Raw genomic sequence first — 21,094 nt, forward strand, 5'->3', positions numbered from 1 at the left:
TGCAGATTCTCTTGGGCCCAATCCACTGTTTTAAAGATATTTTCACCATTCACTTAGCTCTTTGTCAAGCAGGACTTCTGTTTTTATGGAAGCAAATGCACCAGGAGATGACTCATAATCTGGCACTGTTCGGTGTCTACAAGGGGAGTAAATCAGGTTTTTGAGATCTTATCCTGCCATTGTTTATAATGTAGTTTTTGCATGGGTTTGTCTTCCAGAAAAGTCTCATCTCCGCTTATATTTTTCTTAGTTACTTTACTTCTAGTATTGAATCAGTGGTTACCAGGGTCATGACAGTGCATTTGCTTTCTCAGGTGTGTTCAGATTAATTATGGAGTTACTGGTGTATACAATCAGTTCTCAGTTTTGCTTGTGAATTAACCCTGCAACAATTAAGTTGTCTGTCTGTAATTTTAAATCCAAATTGGGTCCATGCAAAGCAAATGCAGAAGTCCTTGCACTGCAACAAGGCAGGCTATGCAATGCTCATCAAGTGACTGCAAGGAGGCAGCTCAAGTGGCATAGATGGTGCTGAGATGGAGCAAGTAATCAGAGCCAGACCAGGCAGACAACTAGAACCATTCTCTACAGTGCCCTTGTGAATGCTTTATATTCTAGGAGCTTTGTCAGCTTATGTGCAGCATGGCATGAATGCACAAAGCAAGTCTTAATCTAATGCTGAATATGAGTCACTAAGGCCTTTCAGAAAAACCTGCAACTAGCATGAGGCAGTAACATTTGGAAAAACTGCAAGCTTTTCCTCCCCGTGAATTAGCCAATAAGTGTCTGCATTTCAGTGTGGAGTTTATATCTAGTAAGGGAACTCACCTTTCTGGGTGGAGGCAGGGATATACTTACCAGAAAACAAGCAGGAAGTCTGAAAAAAACATAAAAGAAATAACCATAAAGGAAACATTAAAGAAACATAAAAATGTGGATTTTTTTTTTTCTACTTTGCTTTAATATATTTAATATAGATCTTAAGCTGCTGGCAGTATAGTGCAGAAGTGGTGGAGATTTTGGGTTTTGTCTTTTGAGACTGGCTGGTTTTGGGGGATGGGGGAGCTGCCAAACCATTCAGTATTTATAATTATTAGATATGATGTTCTTCATTGCGAGACTGAGGCACTAAATCGCAATGTACTTACCAAATGCTGCTGTGGATACCTATACTTTGTTTCTATTCAATAGACTGTTGCATTAACTGTCAGCAGCAGCTGCAATTGCTCTCCTCACTACAAGTCCTTTTTCTCCAAAAATAGTTGTGACTTTGACCATCTCATTGTCCACTTCTCCTAGAACTGTCTCTGTGCTTTCTTCTACTACATGTGTAAATGCCCTTCCCTGCCTAACCTGTAGTACCAAAACTTCCTTTAGCTGTTTCACAGGAGTTACACTTTAACTAGCTCCAGGAATGAGACTGCCATACATTTAAGACATTTGAGCAAAGACTTGCTGCCCTGAAATTTTGGGAAATTCATAAAATCACCTCACAAAAGAATTATTAGGTTGGAAATATATTCCTGCATTTATTTGGAATAAAAGACTACTAGAAGTTTTTGGAAAGCATCAGCATAAATGGCAGACATTTTCATGTTTTTTTTCTGTTATTAAAATCCAGTTTCAATGTTCATGCTAAGGGAAAAACAGTGGTTTTTTTGCCACTTTGTGTATAAGCATTTCAACATCTACCATCTTCTTTCCTATGCTTATTTTCCTGTCTGGTAACACACTGGAAGATTGCCAGACCAATCTATTGTTTGGTACAATAGCGTGGATTGGTCTCTGACTTCTCATCTGATACTCTCCCAACTAGTTCTTCACAGGAAGTACAAAGCTGCATATTCAAATATACCAAATAAATGTATCCAAGAAATACACTCTTACCTTTAAAACATCTACCAAACTTGATTGCTGATGAACCTCTATATGCTTCCTGAGAGATGTATCTTCAATGTGGACTAATATTTATTCCTTTTTCCTATCTGACCTTTCCCCTTACTTTGCTTCTCTTTTCAAACTGCAAATAGAGATATCTGAAAACATGTTGCTATCATGTAAGAAATCACAGCTGTGGGGTGTTTCTTTTGTTTTGTTTTAATGTATAATTCTCTTATCCAACACAAAACCCCACAAACAGTTTACATGATGGTGCTGTTTCTGAGAAGCTAAGTATCAGAACGTAACAGAGAGCCATAGGAAGTGCCGGACTGGGTCATTTTAGCCTGGTACCTGATTTCCAAATCAGCTGTGAAATAAGATGTCTCATCATAAAGCCTCAACCTCCAGAGGTAGTTCCTGCCCTGCAAGCGCTGGCACAGGTATCAGGCTGGAGAGCTTTCCTGAGCGTGACTCAGGGCAGGCTGTTCACATTGCTGTCGTACGAAGGATCTGAGACTGGCACCTGCCGTTGTGACTTTGGCAGACTTGGAACCAAGGTAAATGGAAGGAAATGGTAGATACAATCACTATAGTGGCAACTTCTGAGGTCAGTGCAGGGTATGCGCAGACTCCCTGTGGCCTGAAGACCATCTTTATTGGTCATGAGGCAAGTAGCACTTCTTCAGGACTTAGACAAGTCAAAAAAGACAACCTGTAGTGCATACTGCAGGAGTGGCAAGATGAGGAAGGCAAAGAGAGCACCTACAGAATGATTCCAGTTGCATATTGCCTCAAAGCAGTAACCATTTTGTAATATGTTTTAAGTGCAACCCTTCAGCCCAAGAATCAAAAAGGCAAAAGATTCCATGTTAATTAGTCATCTCTGAGTCATACGGTTCTCTAATAACTACCTAAGGAGATCAAAGACAGTTCATCTGTCTTATGTGATGTTTAGCATATTTTAATATCAGGATAGAATTAAGGTTATGATTTCTGTAATTAAAGTTTTGAAATTAGTACTTGGTAAGGGCCAGTCTACTCTTCTATTTGGCTGGTTGATTATGGCCAATTTTTGTATAAGAGTTCACATCTGGGGCTACATTCAAGGTTCTGGTACCAGCTAGCCAGGATACCCAGGTAGGATGCTAGGATACACTGTAGGATTTGCAGGTCATTGTAGCATTATGCCAGGACTTTGAAGGACGACTGCATATGTTTCTACTCATGATCATCTCCATGTATAGGTGCTGAAGAAAATTATGTAAAAAGGAGAAAACTACAAATGTTGGAAAACCAGCCTTACTCTTCAGTCATTGCTGGCATTGCTTCTGGTTGTTAAGTTGCTATTTTGATAGTGCTGAAGCCTTAGCTAGACAAATAAAAACAGTGAAAAGTATTCCTTAAAATATTTCCATTCACAAGTTTCAATCCTTGAACCAAAGCAACCACATACTTGAAGAGGAGTCTGATCCATCTGTCCTTGATTTCTTTCCTGAAGCTTCCAACCTTCCGTTAAATAGTGTTTTGTGAAAGTTCAATAAAAAGTGATTTGACATCATCCATTTATTTTGTAAAAACCAAGGCCAATTCTTTGGACAGTAAATTTTAGGTTTGGTAATCAAGGCCTAGCTGTAATTATGATTTAAAGTTAAACTGCTCCCACAGTTACTTCTCCAATATACTGCTATTGCTTTCAGTGTTAACACTTGGCTTGGCTGTATGTATCTCTCTCAGAAACTGCAAAGCTTATTTTCTCCCATAAAACTTCTAACACTGGACACAGGGCATTAGTAAACACAGTACAGTGACTAAAGCAATTAATATTATCTGTGATAGGATTTTCATCTGGAAAAATTTTATCTTGATCGTTTTAACCTCTAAATGCTTTGTTCATTATTATGGTGGTTAAGTGGCATGATGCCGAGATACGGTTTAAATGGATCCATACACAGTACACAGCTTAGTACTAATACTTCTCTCAGCCCTGTTCATACTGGGTAATAGTTTTAATGTAAAACAGACCCAAGATATTCATGCCTAGGTTTTCTCACATCTCTCTTTTATCTTTGTCTAACATCTCTGATTGCATGAGCAATCTTTCCTCAGATTGTTGTTACTGGTGTCCTTTATGAATTTCCAATTTTCTTTGCATATGCTGCCTGGTATTTGCCTATAGTAACTACTAGCTATGCAATATCTTGGATTATAATGAAGAATGGGCTGTTCTACATCATTTCTCAGAGGTGAGTTAAGTCTTCTCACTCTTGCTACCCCTGTAGTCTGCACTACTGATACAGTAAATACAGGCATTCATGAACTTAATTTGATACCATCCTGCTATTTCATAGAGAGATTACATTCATTTTACAAGTATTGACTTGCAGTCCAGAACAAAGAAATATGATCTACAAGTTGTGTTAACATTTTTCTGAAAGAGCAGTCGCTGGTGTGGCTTTGAACACGGTGTGTGCTCACCTGCTTTCTGTCTTTGTACTGGCCTGTGTGCGTCGTATCGAGGCTGTTGCCAGGCAAAGAATTTTGTCTTAAAACGAACCCCAGGGGTGCTGTCTGCAGTTATCATAGGACTACAAATCTGCTCCACTGTGGCATTCAGGACTTGAATCCAGATTTGTGTCTTTGTCCTCTGACTTCATGAACGGAGTTGATGGGATAGCATTCGACCCATGAACTCCAAGAAGTGAGGTGCTACAGGGTGCTGATACGGTGTGAATCCCAGGCAAAACGTGGAATTACCAAAGTACATAATCTGGTGAGGGCTGAATAGTCACAGTATCGAAAAAGAGAATCTTACGCAACATAGTGCAGCCCAAGGGCTGTTTGCGACTGCCATACAATTTAAAAGGAAAAAAGTATTCTCCAGCTTTGACTAGGCCAGTTAATCCCCTCCCCATTACAAATGCTGCATCTATTTTGTCTCTTGAGAGATGAATGTGAGAGAGGTCATTTTATATTTTCACTTCATTCATTCTACTGTATTTTAGGAAATGCTCTAGATTATACATACTGTTTCGCCTCCTTCCTGTCCTCTTCCCCCATCTCAAATACCCTCTTAAAACAGTATCTTTTTCGTTCAAACAACAAGGCTAAACTGGTGAAATTTTAAATAATGATTGAGGATTTTTTTTATTCATTTAAGTTTCAGTATCATTACAGAAAATGTTATGGTACAGAGTTGTTTAACATTAGTTTTATTTCTTTGCTCATTTAATTTCCACACGAATGCTGGTAACACTAATATCTGTACAAGATCAGTCTTTGATTTTTTTTTTTTTTAGTTTTTAATTCTGTACATTTTTAAATGTATTGGTTAAAAAGGCTGTCAGCACTTAAGGAAGCAATTTTTTTGTTTGTTGAAATAAAAGGTATCCAGTTACTGCCCAAGAGTACTGAGCTGGGTGGCTGCTGGGACAAGAGAGATCCCTGAACGCACAGCAAGGTGGGAAAACCTCGGGGCTTCATTGGGTTCCCAGTGCAGCCACTCTGCTTTTGGCACTGTGCACATCAACACGAGATACAAGATAAAGAACAAGCAGAAGCTCTCTGTGAAGCAGTTATGAAGCATACTAATAAGGGAAATCCAAGTGTTGTCTACGCTAGTATAAATAAGCAGACAGCCTTGTTTTAAGAGCGTAAGTAGTTGTATCTTAAAGATGAGAAAAAACACAAGTTCTGCAGGCACCTACTGCTGTCTACTAAAAGCTACTGCTATTAGAACTAGCATTGAACACACAAAGCAATTGCAAGGAAAGGAAAAAGTTGCTTTGATATAATCAGAATAAATTTCTTTGTTAAGATTTGCTTTTAAAGTTTTTTTTAAAAGGTATTTATTTAAATTCCATTTGAAATATAGTTCAAGATGTTGACTATACTGATCAACTTTTATCCAAATCAGAAAAACTAGCTGTGCCGTTGCATATTACAGGATACAGTCAATGATATGTGGACATGCATCAAAGCTTCGCTCTTGCTGGTGACATCATAGCCTTCCAATGACCATGACATCCACCACCTCCCCCTTGTGAAGCTCCACATACTGCTCTGTCTTTGGAGGTAGCATCAACAGTCCATTGGCACTGCGCATACTCATCAGACGACTACTCATCTGATTCCCTACAGGAGAGTGAAAGAAAAATTTCAGTTAATTTTTCAATTTGTTCCAAATGCTGCAACACAACAAGAGGGAAATGAGCTGTTCTTAGGAAGATATTCGTGTTGCTAACTTATTCATAGAGCTGGGATCAAAGGCTACAAGATGGAAACAGAGAACTATGTAGAGAATTAGTCAGACTCTCATTGTTCAGGTTCTCGAAAGTCTCTACCGATTACTTTCCTAGCCAACCTTACACTTTTTTCCCCCTCAGACTTTTATCCATGCTTCTACATCTTTTCATAGTAAATTGCTTTTCCATTGGAATTTCTAATCCTGTCAAAATTAGCTTATTTTTCAATTTGTACATTTAATTCAGATTGTACAAAAACAAAATCCAGCACAACGTAGAATCTTTTTTAATGCATCAGTTAAAAGAACATGTTTCTTTGGGACATGGTGCTTTACAACATGTCCTGAGGTATCATCTTGGTAGTACTGACAAAAAATGAAAATGCAATAAAAAGTAATGCCCTTTAGTTTCTTGGTTTTCAAACTTTCATACTGACAAGGAAATCATTCCAGACAATCTTGCTTGCATAAAGAAAAAAGTGGTGCACAGCACAAAAAATGAGTTAAGCCAAATAGGGCTTTGTAAGTAAAGGTAACATCTTGAATCACAACTGCAAATGTATCAGAGACTGAGTGATCCTGGGAGTCAATGGTAAGAATTTTCTCTAAATAAATGGTAAGATGCATTCTGTGCCAATATATCTCCTATGGAGACTTGTGTATAATGCCTTGTATTGAACAATTTGGATGTATCAAAAAGTCAATTAGTTGTTTAAGGACCTGAATCTCTTGAGCAACTGTCACAGTCTGTCTTCTAGCAGCATGCAGGTGGAAAAAGTATTTGAATATAGTATTTACCTCAATTCTAGCTGAATATCCAGAAGTATCCCTAGATGGCAAACACGACTAATAAAGTACTTAGTGTACTTTAAGAGAACATATATTGCCTCTGCTATTTCTTCTACTTTCCCAATTCAGCTAGAATTATACTTATTTGAATTGTTCCTACTTAGGCCCCAACTTGTGTTTGTTTAGTACACGCGCAAGAGTAAAAGTAAGCAAATATGCCTGTGTGTGAGTGAGTGCAAGTAAGCTTGGATGAATGTGTATAAAAAGGAACGTGTGTACCTATGCAGGCATATAGATGCATTTTTGTGTGGGTGAATAAAAAGACAGGTTATTCAGATAAAGCTTTAATGATTAAGTTGGTGAGTCATATCATGAGTGAATTTTATATTAATGTACATGTATGCATGTGCACAAGTTTGTCAGCAAATCAGTCTGCCTAAGGAAGCTGGTATGAAAAAACACGTGCATGTTCTTGGTTGCTTTAAAGCACTTGTGTAGGAAGGTAAGGACCTGTGAATGAGTCTGTCAGTCAGTGTGACTGGGCACTAACCTGTACTCTGTGCCCAAGGTAGTGGTTCTTGGTGATGCCAAGTCAGTATGCACCGATGGTATTCTGGGCGGGGGTCCAATTTTACATCACATGATAACTGTAGAAGAAGCAAAGAAAGGATGAAAATGTCATGCATTCAGATTTCACTATCTAAGAAAATGGAATTATTGTTCGATTATCTGTTCATTATATGTTCAGTTGTCTTTTCTCAACAACAGGTTTTTTTTTTAATTTGCATTTCGAGGTTAGAGAATGTTGAGGGCAAGATCAAAAGCTGCAGGAGAAAGAGACTATAGTATTTAAGGGAATTATAATTTTGATATTATACTAGCAAAGACTATGTTGGAGAATGCAAGTGGTAAGTTGAATATTCCAAAGTTGTTTCTTTACTGAGAGTTTAAAGATAATATCTCTCTGGAAAAAAGCTTTATAGTTTCTGGTCTCTGGATTACACTGCATAAAGATAAAACTTTTATTCACATTCAAAATCCTGCTAGCCCTGACAGAAGGGAGATGGTCAACCTTTGAAATGAAAAGAAATACGTGGGATGGCTTACAATGGAATTTATTGGAAGCACATCTGAAAATTCATGCAAAAGTGAGGGTTATGTTGGGGAGCCCCAGAACTGAAACACTGTAAATCATTGTCTGTTTTAGAATATTTTAGCCATAAGATAAAGAAGAATTTGGATTGCTGAAGAAGCGTAAAAGAGAGACGCAGGGGTTGAGGAGCAAGAGAAAAGTCTGTGCATAGCCAAGAATGCTGGCAAAGTTATAAAAAGCAATCTGTTCTTTAGTACTTCCCTTGAAGCAAAACTAATAAAGTAACATTATAACAACATGCCTTGAAACTACATAAAATAATTTTAGTATATCCAGGATTTCTTATCCAGGTGGAATGAATAGTTTAAGGGACTTACATAGCTTAGAGTGGGGGTCATGTGGGTTACTCATACAATCAATCTACTCAAGAACAGAAAGGACAGGCTTCGAAGTTTAAAGTTCCTAGCTGGTAATACAGAACTACCTAACTCTCCAGGTGTTTCCTAGATATTTAGATACTCTACATTTTTTTGCCACAGGATCTTTATAGAGCAAAGTGTCCTTCCTGCCTAATCAGAAAATGGCTGCCTGTGTATATGTACATCTTGATCCATTAGATGGCCATCTAAGTCTCAGAAATTATGGGACTGAGTATTAAACATTAACGGAGATCCAGAATGTACCTTTCTTTACTGTGAACTTCTTTCCACTTGTCAAAATTAGTCTAAGCTTGAGATTCCCCAAATGAGACGGCTTTTCAGAGCTCAAACAGAAGTGTTTCAACATCAGGACAAAAATTTTTAAATATAGGACATGTTTCTTACCCTGGCTTTGATAATGGTGGGCCGAGGATCCAGGATACCCTGCATTTTCCTCAGTGCAGGAACAACAAAGAGATTGCAGGTAACAACAGCTGACACGGGGTTGCCTGTAGAGCAAAGAACAGTCGGAGGTGACTCACTCTTGATACGCTGAAAGCAATCTCGTATTTTTATAACAATTACACTCTAAAGGATTCTAAAAAGATTTTCATGCTATGTACAGGAAACATTTCACCTAAGTCTGCAGTGGAACGTGACAATGTGTAACTGCTCAGAGCTACATGATCTGGCTGATGGTGGGCTGCAATCCTGCTCTGATCAGAACTGTCCCCTGTTCCTGAGGCCCCTGCGTTTGCCTCTGTTGTCTTTTGTCTTACACAGTCTTGTAGATTTGTCTGGGGCAGGGACAGGGCTTATTGTGCACAGGTGCAGGTCCTAGCTGATAGGGCTCTCGATCCATGATTAAGGTTTCCAAGAGCTATGGAAAAATAGGCAATATTAAATAACCTTGTATTCCCTGACAGATTGTTGAAACGCTTTAGTACAAATTCTAAGGGTTTTCTCTTGACACACAAGAGAGGTTTATGACCAACTTTTATCAAACAACATTCATCTTATGCATCTGGATTTCCCTAGATGACAGCTCTAAAATAAATAGTATGATTAGACAGATGCTCTCTTCATCTCTCTCCTCGAAAAAAGTACTGCAACAACTGAAACAGGAGAGAAAAAAGCACTAGAGAGATACCTGAAAACCACCAGATTATCAAGAACAGGAGTCCTGTGCAGTCAGAAAACCATGCAAATCCAGGGCAAGAAGAATAAAAAAGAATCCTCCTAACTTAAGAGGAGAGAGGTTTGTAGCCAGATTCCTAACGAAATACTCATTCTGAATTCAGTGCTTTTTCAAGGCGACCCAACGTTTAGGAGGTGAAGCATTACTGCCCTCTTTTGGTTCCATAGTGTGAGCATGATTTAAAAAAACCCTTAATTCTGCGAACCCCCCCTTAATTCTGTGACACGTTCTTGGACTCTCTAGCTTTTTTTCTCCATTTTCAATATTTCAGAAGGGATGTACTGACCTACCTGCACAGAGCATCTATTTGGAAGGTGGAGGGAACCGTAAGAAAACCCTGCTGTATAGTATCACTCACAAAAAAAAAAGGAAATTGGTGGATGGAAAAAAATCGTAAGGTCTATACCACAGCAAATTCTCAGGATGGGGTAAGAACTCTTTAGTACATCCCTCTGTTTCTTCTGGAAATTTCTGGGAAAACCTTACAGGTACCTTCCTTAGGGGTGGCAATACCAGGCATGGGTATTGTGAAATACCACAGTTTTTTCATGTTTGTCGTCATCTGTGCACAGCAACAAAAATCATCACAAAATGTCTTACCTGGGAGTGCAAAGATTATTTTTCGTACGCCATCAATATCCAGAGTTGCAAAAGTTGTTGGCAGGCTACGGGAAAGAAAAGCTATTTAATATCTGCATTGGACTTTGACTGAACCTACCTTCTAATGCACAGTCAAACTCAGGTTTTTTTTCACTCATTTCATAATGTGAAGTTTATTGTAGGCCTTTTATCCTCATTGACTGTTTACTCATGGATGGCAGAGTCACAATTATCCTAAGTTGTGTTGAGGAATTTAGGAAGTTGACATTCATATCCAGATCATCTCTTATCTCCAGCATTAGTCATCTCATCTCTCCCTTCAAATCCTGACCTTTCTTTTTTTCAGCACAACTCTTCTCCCAGCTGCTTGAGATATTACACATAATCCCTTAACTCTCAGTTACTTTTATTCTTATTATAATAAATATTTTTCTTGCAGTAGAGCTTAGAGGTGATAATCATGAATTGTAACCTGACAGACTTCTTCCCTTTCCTGCTCCTTTTCTCTGCTAAATGACTGCCTGTATTCTCTGAAACCTAGAGTGACCCAGCCTCAAGAATAACAGTCTACCAACCCTTAAAAATACCAATTTTGTATGTCAACTTTTGGGATCTGCTTAGTACTCTAAGAAGTAATGACCTATCCAGTGTTATCATTTGATTTATAAACTGCTCTGAGGCTAGCTCAGTTATTTTCTGCTTGTGTTTATGTTCATTTTTATTTAAAATATTTGGAAAATAAAATGAAACAGGATCTCTCCTTCTTAGCAGTTCATGAGCACCTGCTGCTTATTCCATAGTGGAGCCATAATCCTCTGCTTGTGATGACAGAACAATTAGTTTTTCTTGGTATTCAACTGTGAAGTCACAAGTAGAGGATTTTGCTTCAGGTGAGGAAACGTCACTAAGAGCAGATGAACTAATAATCAAAAATACAAATGCTGTCTTCATGCTAGAAGCCAAAGTAACAAAGAGGTAGTATGGAAATTATACAGTTCTAGATCTGTATTTTTTTATATAAGACTCTCCAAAGTTTTTTGTAACATATTAGCGACTTTAGCCTCCCTTACTCCAGTGTCTACAGCAGTACTGACAGTGGACCAATATTTCAGAACAGCTAGTGGTTCATGCTAGATTTTCTGCAGATGAACAAATTCAGATAGACAGGCAGAGCTGCAGTCTGGGAAGACCTAGGTGTATTAGTAAAGAGTTCTCCCTCTCTTTCAGAGCTGCTCCTGAGCGGTCTTTAGCGCCTTGCTATCCTAGCTATTACAGTTATACAAATAGGGCAGTGCTGTGATGACTCAAGAATGGGGCTGGCTAAGAAAAGGGACTGATCCATTCAAAAAATGTTTTCTATACACCTTTGTTTATTTTCACTGTTTTAAACATTAGAAAGGATACTTTATGGGACTGAGTTCCTCAGCTTCATCTTGAGCAAATGACTATCCCCTGGTCTGGAATACTTAGCAGATACATCACACTTTTCATCATTACTATTTAATTTTCTATCTGCTAGGACTAATCAATATCATATTTTACCAGGGGCAGCTGGTGTTTGAAGTTTCTGTGTTAAAATGTCTCTAACATGATGGGAACTGTGAGCCAGACCTCCAAACTACAGCATGTTATATTCAGTGCACAAACTGAGGTATGACAAATGTAAGTGCTAATTCATATTTACTGGAAACTCTGAATTCTCATATGAGTTTTCAACAGCATCATTGGTAAAGTCTTCTGGTACTTTATTCTGACATTGCTCCTTGATAGGCTATCACCCTGCATTAGTTCAGCAGCTTTCAGATCAAGTGGAAGAATGGTAAATCCCAGGAATCACTCTGCAGTAATGTAGCACATCAAAGTACAGGCATACAAATCAAATTCTAATCTGGCTCGGCTATTGGAACTTATTCATGGTGATTTTTCCTAATATAGCAATCACAACTCATATCTAAGGTCTTTTAAGATCTCAATAAAATAATATATAATAAAATGTAAGATAATAATATAATAATAATTTTAATAAAATAATATATGAGACAGAGTATTTGCTCTTGTACTACAGCCAAAGAGTGCTTAAGTTCTCAATGGGCTTAGATGACCAAATGTTTTGGTAATAGTGAGGAATCTTTCCTATGGCATAAAATGAAAATGGTGTGTTTGGGAAAAACAAGATTTCTTAAAGCTTTTATGGATAGTTGTTAACAGGTTATTGTTCCAAGTCTACAGAAGGATCATCAGAAGAAGGCATTCCCTTAGCTTTCAGATAAGCCACAATCAGAATGTAATATTCTGAATTTTCTAAATCAGGTTATCCATTTTTGGCAGCAGCAGAATCTGGACTGCAGGTCCCAGTTTTGGGACTTCCCTACACTGGTTGTAGCAGTCTAACAAGCTGCAGAACAACTTCCAGCGCTAGGTTGCAAAGGGCACAGGAAGAAACATGCCTTCAGCTCACTTGTTCCTTTTATGGAAAGGAGGTGATGGTAGCAGCAGCACAAGCATCAACCCTCAAGCAGTCCTTTACTGCATTGTGTGCAGAGATACTCAGAGCATTTGTCTGTTTTCACAGCAAATACCCACTTTCCATTCTCCTCCATGGACACAATTACAGCTTAGAGGGAATCATTTCTCAAGGTGCATTTGGGCTTCAGTTATCGGACCATGCCAACCTAGTTTGCAAACAAACTGCACTCCGCCATTAGTGAGACAGAGCTGTAGAAATCTCTCCCCTCCTGTATTTGTGAAAAAGAATTCCCTGTTCTCAGTAGATGTAATCTTTATTGTCGCCACAAACTACATTCCTTGACAATTAATTAGCAGTGCTGCTACAGCAAAGCAATACTGAAGCAGCGTTTTCTGAGGTAAACACAACATAAAGCATTGCGTTTCCTTTAAAACCCTTATGTTCAATATGTCAATTTTTTTTTAAACAAACCCTTATAAATTAGTTGTCATTCCACCTTCCTCAAGAAATTGCTTGTATACATCAATTTGAGTTATGTAAATTTTGAAGTGAAACAAGATGCTTGTCAAGCAAATCCACAGTTAAATGTCCTTATATTTCCCAGTTATTTGTCAGTGTCTGAGCTTAGTGATCATAGCCAGGATTGTGGACGTGTCTGCAGTATGCCAATTTTCCTCCTCTCTGATTTGCAACAGTTATCAGAAAGATATCTATTACTGATAAAAAGTAATCTCTCTGTTCCAGTTAATTTCACCTACAAAGATGATGACTAATCTGAATAAGGTTGATTTTATTTTTTCCCCCGTATCTATACATATATCTATATCTATATCTATATCTATATCTATATCTATATATCAATCATGTGATTTACAGTGTATTTTAAAAACTGGTATCTACTGAAACACTTATATAGCATATTTGGCCCCCAAATAGACTCCATCAATGCTACCCAATTAAAAAGATTTCTTACCCTGGTTTCATAAAAACTCTGCCAAAATGAATCTGTGCATGAAGATCGATGTCCAGCACCTGTTTAAGATAGTCCTGTTTAAATTAGAAAGAGAAAATTGATTAAGTAATACCAAAGTGTCTTACATCATTTAAGTATTCAAAGCAATTAATTAATATCAAGTGGAGATGAAAGACTTGTCAAATCCTGAAGGTGCTATAGTCCAGTGGGGAATTTCCAGTATTTGAAAAAAATATTTTCAAAAAGAAGAGGTGAAGAGCAGACTCATTTTAAGTGCCAAACATGACTCCATGAGGACATAGTAATATATTTACATAAAGTCAGCTGCAGCATCAGAATCTTAAATGTCCCCACAATTACCTATTACTAAAACATTGGGTATGCCAAAGAGGGGAAAAAAAACCCTTTATGATTCAAAGTTAAGACTTAAAATCATCAAGTTATTTATCTTTTGCCAAAGAAGCTATCTATGTGGAGTAAGAGATCTCCTAGTGCTTTTGAAATCAGGGCTCTAGTGTAGAAATCGTAGTTTCCTAGGATACTTTTATTATTGTAATTTCTTGGGGACATGGTCTAATTCATAGTGGTTGGGTTTAGCTGTCCTAACTTTCTCAGAAAGGAAAAACTGTGGGTGGCTTGCACATTCGTTCAAGTTAAATGATTCTGCTTGAACATAATTGATCCAGCCGTTAAAAAAAAAAGGAATTACTTTTTAGTCTTTACTGAAAATTGCTGTGCTCATAGATGTAGTATCCTATCTATCTGTTGTGTTTAGTGAGACTTAAGACAGAGCATAATAATCATCTCTGAAGAGAGACTTTCAAAGCACTGTATCCAATCCTCCTTTGCAGTTTTCCCATCCGTTCTCATTTCTTTGTTCAAATACTTGAAAATTAGCAACATTTTTTGGACTGGCATAAATTTAAATTCTTACCTATTGATTGCAGTAACACCCTTTTTACTTGCTTTTTATTTTTTGCATGTTCATAGTTATTTCACTAAAATTTTTGAAAGCTCAGTATCAGAAGGAGAACTGTCAGTGGAATACAGAGCCTACTGACTTTATGGTGTTGTCTTAAATTCAGGCTAAAGAGGATTTAGCCAAAATGCATAAATGCCTGTATGACCATACAGCAGTCTAGTCACTTCCTAGCAATCCTGTGTCTGAGCTACATTACCACCTTCCCAATTTAAGGACCAGCACTTATTCTTGATTATTTTTCTAGGAACACTGAGGACAATAAGGGGATTGAAAGTGATTGGCAATGGTTTAACTGGTTATCCATTTTCATTATATATCCAACAATATGATTTCTACTCAGAAAGTGACAAAAACAGTACTCATGTTTGTCATCTCCTAATGACTGTCTTTAGTATCTGTTAGTTATAAAAGGAGAGATGTTTCTTTTACCTGCCAAACTCACAGATTCAGCCTGGGATCAAAAAGTAATCTGAGTTTTCCTTCGCAAAAGTCATGATTAATAAATGTCCTGCAGGTTCATTTACGCCCCACCAGCATCTGTGTATCCCTATTTTCTTTGATGGTTTTGGCACAGGGATTACCAACGGGAACTCAATCAACAATTCTGTTAATGATTCAAAAGGCAAATATATCAGCTCACTGTGTCTCGTAGGTATTGCCTCTGTAGGACTATCAGGAGTAAAATGTGATAAAACTATTTCTGTAACAGATATAGCCCTGGCACACTCAGGAACGGATCTGCTGAGTAAGAAAGAACCATTTATATACTCAGTTGCTTTTCACAGTACTTTCAAAGTAGCTTTATTTTATCTTCATTTTACCTACTCTAAGAATAAAAAGAAGTCTGTTGTCTTCATGTGCTATTAACCGATCACCTTTGTCACCATAACTACGTAGATTGTTCCTTAAACGAAAAACAGATTTGCAAAGCATTCACATCGAGAATTGGAATCTTCCCTGTTGTACTGTTTTTCTACTGTAGTACAGCAATAAAAACAATGTAAATGAAGACAGCATTGAAGACTTTTTAAAATTAACTCAGAGTTACTTGTTCTAAAAAAGTAAGATCTCTTTTTAATAAACATTAATACAAAGGTAGAAGTTCTGACGATGGACTCTGGCTTGAAATTTTTATATATCCTAGCAAGTCATACTCAAATTTAGCATACCTTTTCTCCCATAGATACACCTCCTGATGTAATGATCACATCGGCACGGCTGATACCTTCATTCAGTGCATTCAGTAAATCATCTGGGCTACAGGGGAAAAAAACAGGCAAGTCGATTAGTGGTGTGGATTTTATGAATGTATGTATACACACACCCACACAGATATGTATATACGCATATATAGTAAGTAGATACAACTCCGTGATAATACAAGATCTTTTCCTTCACACTGCTCTTTTAAACTCAAGAACTGCAATCTCATTAAGTGAATACCACACAGTTTGACATCCTTCTTTCCAAGAGCTTCTTGACAGGAAGAGTGGGATGTTTTAGGCTGGAACTGAAGAATAGCAATATAAGTGTATGAAAGTGTGTAACTTGCACAATAGGTAGCAATATAAATCATGAGTGAGATGAACTGACAGGGCTGCATAAGGAGACCTGGCCAGGAAAGTTATTTGCCACCCAGCAGGTTGCAGCGCTGTCTAACTTATTTGATGTGTGCAAAAATGGGGGTAAGGCTCCACTTAAAACTTCCATCAGTGAAAAGTGAGAGTAAACCCTTTGTTCATCTCTTCCATTAGAGGACTTTGCAGCAAAGCCAGCTGTACATCCACTTCATCTTGAAAAAACATAATCCATCCAGTTCAAGTGTCTATTTACTTTTCATGAGAAACAGTGTAAGAGTAGTTGTGAGGTTCCCCCATACAAAAAGTATAACTCTGTGAAGATGAAGGATAGAAATTGAGTATATTTCACTTTCAGTGACTTTCTTTTTTTATAACCTAAACTAGAATTACAATTTTGAAGTAGTCATCATCTATCTAACAGTAGTACTAACTTAAAAGCATGCAGTGGAGAAACTTGATAATAAAAGCTACACAAGAAGATGAAAGGAATCCAAAAGAACTTCCAAGATATTAAATGCATATTGTGCTTTTAACATTTGTGAACTGACCAGAAGCTGACCAACTTCTATGATTATATGCCATGTTCCTTCCACAGTATCTTTTTACTCTAAGGATCTTCAAAGCTTTTTTCGTGGGAGTGTATTGCTTCTTGGAATGCCATTTAAAGAACTGGAAATAATGTTTGTGACTGTATAAAGGAGTTCATCTGGAATACAGCACCTCAGTTAAATGCCACACTACAATTGCAAAATGCCTTTATGGGTTATCAAGGGTTTGCAGGCTGCAAATGGTGTATATGGCAAATATGGGCTATATTTTGGGAACTTCTGGTATATGCTACTAAAAGACACAACCACTGTACTTATTTGGGGGTTGGAACTGGAAACAGGAAAATTATAACCACCATGCAAGTCCTGGTTGACTTTTAAAAGATTAACAGAATCTGGTTGTTTAAAAGGTCTCAGAAAGAAAAATCTTTTCCTCTGAGGATCTTGTCTTTGTTGATGGTTTAATGAAATATGATTTAAGCAGCAGTTAGCACTACCTGGTGCAGTGGGCACTCCATGTTACGTGACATGGGAAGGGCTGCACTGCCTCACTGAGTAGACATCTCAGCTGCATGCAGCCCTGCACACTCCTCAGCTATCCACTGGACAGCCCTTAAGCACCCCCTGCCCTTGTTTTGCCCTTACAGACAGAAAGACTGGAGCCCCTTTCTTCACTATTGCCAGTGGCTGATGCAGCATGTTCTCTGGCATCACGCAGTGTGGTTATCCTGCATAATTTCTCTGTTTAGGCTGGGGTTACATGCACTCTTTAGGTCATATCGCTTTATAAGAAGTAGGCAACAAACTGAAGCAGAGGGAAGAGCAGATTGCTAGTGCCACAATGTAGGCTGCAGTCAGCCAGTTATAATTAAATATTGTCATTTTTTTAAGGAAGCAGTGGCTGTATGGATTGTGGCAGGTGCCTCTATGATTTCTGTAAAGTCTTAACTAGCAAGTTATTTCAGGGTAATGAGTATCTTGAATACTCTAAATGGCCTATACTGAATGGCTGAACTCAGTTTTCTTTGTGGGAAAATTTAAAATATAGGCAAAACAGTCTCTTTCTTTGTTCTTTGGGGAACAGAAACATTTTCTCAGCTGCCCCTTCTGAAGTCTCAAAATTGTTTTATCCAAAAACCAGCACAAGCTTTTACTAGTTGTTGAAGGCAAGAGGGAAGAAGCGAGTCTGTTGTTGGATACTGTAAGAGTCTTCTTAAGAAACATTGCTTGATATTGATGGTCTAAGTAGTAGTCTGTATCTAATAAAATAATGCTTAAGATTATTATAAAGATTGTAATAGGAAAACGCTCCCAGCATCTAAGTATTCCTAAATCCTTGCCAATGAGGGTGCAGACTGGAGTGCAGCAAGGAGCATGTATTCATTACATAGGTGGATATAGGTCTTTCTGAAGCTTCATGACAGTCAGATGTTCATGCTGACACTATTAGACCAAGACTGTTACCAGTATATTTTTCTCATTGGGTGGTGATGCAATTGAGGATCTTTATTTGGAGCTTGCTTCCAGGCTGTTTCATTTTATCTTGCTTAAATATCTAAAGGTTATTCATAGGTAGTAAGACCACCTGCTTGAGGACATCCTAATTCTGGATTACAAAGTTTGTTTATCTTTGGTTGTGGTTTGAGAATGATGGAAAGAACAATAAAAAGCAAATGAGTCTGTATTTAACTGTTGTTAAAGTTACCTAGAGAAATGTAAGCACTCTTATTTTTTATATATATATATAATATTTATATTTATATTTATATAAAATAAAATTACTTACCAAGGAGAAAAGAACAAAAGAACAATAAAGAAAATGAAACTCAAACCAGGTGAAGGCTGAATTCACAACTTTGTTTCTGAGGGTAGTAAGTCACTGATTTTTTAATTGATTTATATTAACATACCTCTGGAATCATTCCCCATTTAATTAATACAGGGAATTTCTTTGTTACATGCCACATTGAAAGCTGAAGATTACTGGACCTGGTGTGTTCAGTTAACATTTTCAGTAGAATGACCTGAATTCTTCACCACATGTATAATATAAGACATTTAAAAATCATACCACTGCAACTTTATCCAGTCTATACCACTGCATATCCTCTTTAGACAGTTGCAAAGTGCATTTGAAATCCTACAGAATGAAAGATGTGATAGAAATATTTATTATAATAAACTGAACGGTTATGCTAGTTTGGTTTCTTGGGAGGAATATAGGAACATTATCAGAGTATGCAGGGATGTGACAAGGAAGGCTAAGGCCCGTTTGGAATTAAATCTGGCAAGGGATGTCAAGGACAACAAGAAGGGCTTCTTCAAATACGTCAGTAGCAAGAGGAAGACTAGGGAAAATGTGGGCCCATTGCTGAATGGGGTGGGTGCCCTGGTGACGAAGGATGCAGAGAAGGCAGAGTTACTGAATGCCTTCTCTGCTTCAGTCTTTACTGGTCATGCCAGCCCTCAGGAACCCCAGACCCTGGAGGCAAGAGAGAAAGTCTGGAGAAAGGAAGACTTTCCCGTGGTTGAGGAGGATCGGGTTAAAGATCATTTAGGCAAACTTGACACCCACAAATCCATGGGCCCTGATGGGATGCACCCACGAGTGCTGAGGGAGCTGGTGGATGTTATTACTAGTCCACTCTCCATCATCTTTGAAAGGTCATGGAGAACAGGAGAGGTGCCTGAAGACTGGAAGAAAGCCAATGTCACTCCAGTTTTCAAAAAGGGCAAGAAGGAGGACCCAGGGAACTACAGGCCAGTCAGCCTCACCTGCATCCCTGGAAAGGTGATGGAGCAGCTCATCCTGGAGGCCATCTCCAAGCATGTGGAGGACAAGAAGGTGATCAGGAGTAGTCAGCATGGCTTCACCAAGGGGAAATCATGCTTAACCAATCTGATAGCCTTCTATGATGGAATGACTGGCTGGGTAGATGACGGGAGAGCAGTGGATGTTGTCTCCCTTGACTTCAGCAAGGCTTTTGACACTGTCTTCCATAACATCCTCATAGGGAAGCTCAGGAAGTGTGGGCTAGATGAGTGGACAGTGAGGTGGATTGAGAACTGGCTGAATGGCAGAGCTCAGAGGGTTGTGATCAGTGGCACAGAGTCTAGTTGGAGGCCTGTAGCTAGCGGTGTTCCCCAGGGGTCAGTCCTGGGTCCAGTCTTGTTCAACTTCTTCATCAATGACCTGGATGAAGGGACAGAGTGCACCCTCAGCAAGTTTGCTGACGATACAAAACTGGGAGGAGTGGCTGATACGCCAGAGGGCTGTGCTGCCATTCAGAGAGACCTGGACAGGCTGGAGAGGTGGGCGGAGAGGAACCTCATGAAGTTCAACAAAGGCAAGTGCAGGGTCCTGCACCTGGGGAGGAATAACCCCATGCACCAGTACAGGTTGGGGGTTGACCTGCTGGAAAGCAGCTCTGCCGAGAAGGACCTGGGAGTGCTGGTGGACACCAAGTTAAGCATGAGACAGCAATGTGCCCTTGTGGCCAAGAAGGCCAATGGTATCCTGGGGTGCATCAGGAAGAGTGCTGCCAGCAGGTCGAGGGAGGTGATTCTCCCCCTCTACTCAGCCCTGCTGAGGCCACATCTGGAGTACTGTGTCCAGTTCTGGGCTCCCCAGTACAAGAGGGATGTGGCACTACTGGAGCAAGTCCAGCAAAGGGCTACAAAGATGATTAGGGGACTGGAGCATCTCTCTTATGAGGAAAGGCTGAGAGAGCTGGGCCTGTTTAGCCTGGAGAAGAGAAGGCTGAGAGGAGATCTTATCAACGTGTACAAGTATCTGAAGGGAGGGTGTCGAGAGGATGGAGCCAGACTCTTTTCAGTGGTGCCCAGTGACAGGACGCGAGGCAACGGGCACAAACTGAAACACAGACACTTCCATCTGAACATGAGGAAAAACTTCTTCACTGTGAGGGTGACAGAGCACTGGAACAGGTTGCCCAGAGAGGTTGTGGAGTTTCCTTCTCTGGAGATATTCAAGACCCGCCTGGATGTGATCCTGTGCAACGTGCTCTAGGTGACCCTGCTTGAGCAGGGGGGTTGGACTAGATGATCTCCAGAGGTCCCTTCCAACCTCAACCATTCTGTGATTCTGTGATTCTACTCTGAAGAAAAGAGGCTTCTTACAGAATAACATCCCTTGTCTTCGCAAAGACTTCTCTCTTTTGCCATATTTGGCATACCTCTTTTTGTCACTCAAGTCCATCTAACTATTTCTTTATACTATACCTTATATACTTTATACTATACTACCTACTTGAGGCTGGTAATTTCACTTACTCTGCAGTTAATACAAAACACTTTCCCAACA

General features: G+C 38.9%; 1 protein-coding gene across 13 annotated transcripts in view; it reads right to left on the minus strand.

Moving 5' to 3' along the window:
- Nucleotides 1-5,161: 5,161 nt before the first annotated feature.
- GPHN (gephyrin) overlaps nt 5,162-21,094 on the minus strand; it is a 339,571-nt gene continuing 323,638 nt past the window's right edge. For all 13 annotated transcript variants that reach the window (XM_067295581.1, XM_067295579.1, XM_067295576.1 and 10 more), the window contains 6 exons: nt 15,812-15,899; nt 13,661-13,734; nt 10,221-10,285; nt 8,828-8,931; nt 7,461-7,557; nt 5,162-6,012 (listed from right to left, as the gene is read on the minus strand). In XM_067295581.1, coding sequence (XP_067151682.1) covers nt 5,879-6,012; nt 7,461-7,557; nt 8,828-8,931; nt 10,221-10,285; nt 13,661-13,734; nt 15,812-15,899 — 562 coding nt within the window. In that variant the 3' untranslated portion in view covers nt 5,162-5,878. The remainder of the gene's footprint in view (nt 6,013-7,460; nt 7,558-8,827; nt 8,932-10,220; nt 10,286-13,660; nt 13,735-15,811; nt 15,900-21,094) is intronic.

This window comes from Apteryx mantelli, chromosome 4 (assembly GCF_036417845.1).
Source record: "Apteryx mantelli isolate bAptMan1 chromosome 4, bAptMan1.hap1, whole genome shotgun sequence".
NCBI lineage: Eukaryota > Metazoa > Chordata > Aves > Apterygiformes > Apterygidae > Apteryx > Apteryx mantelli.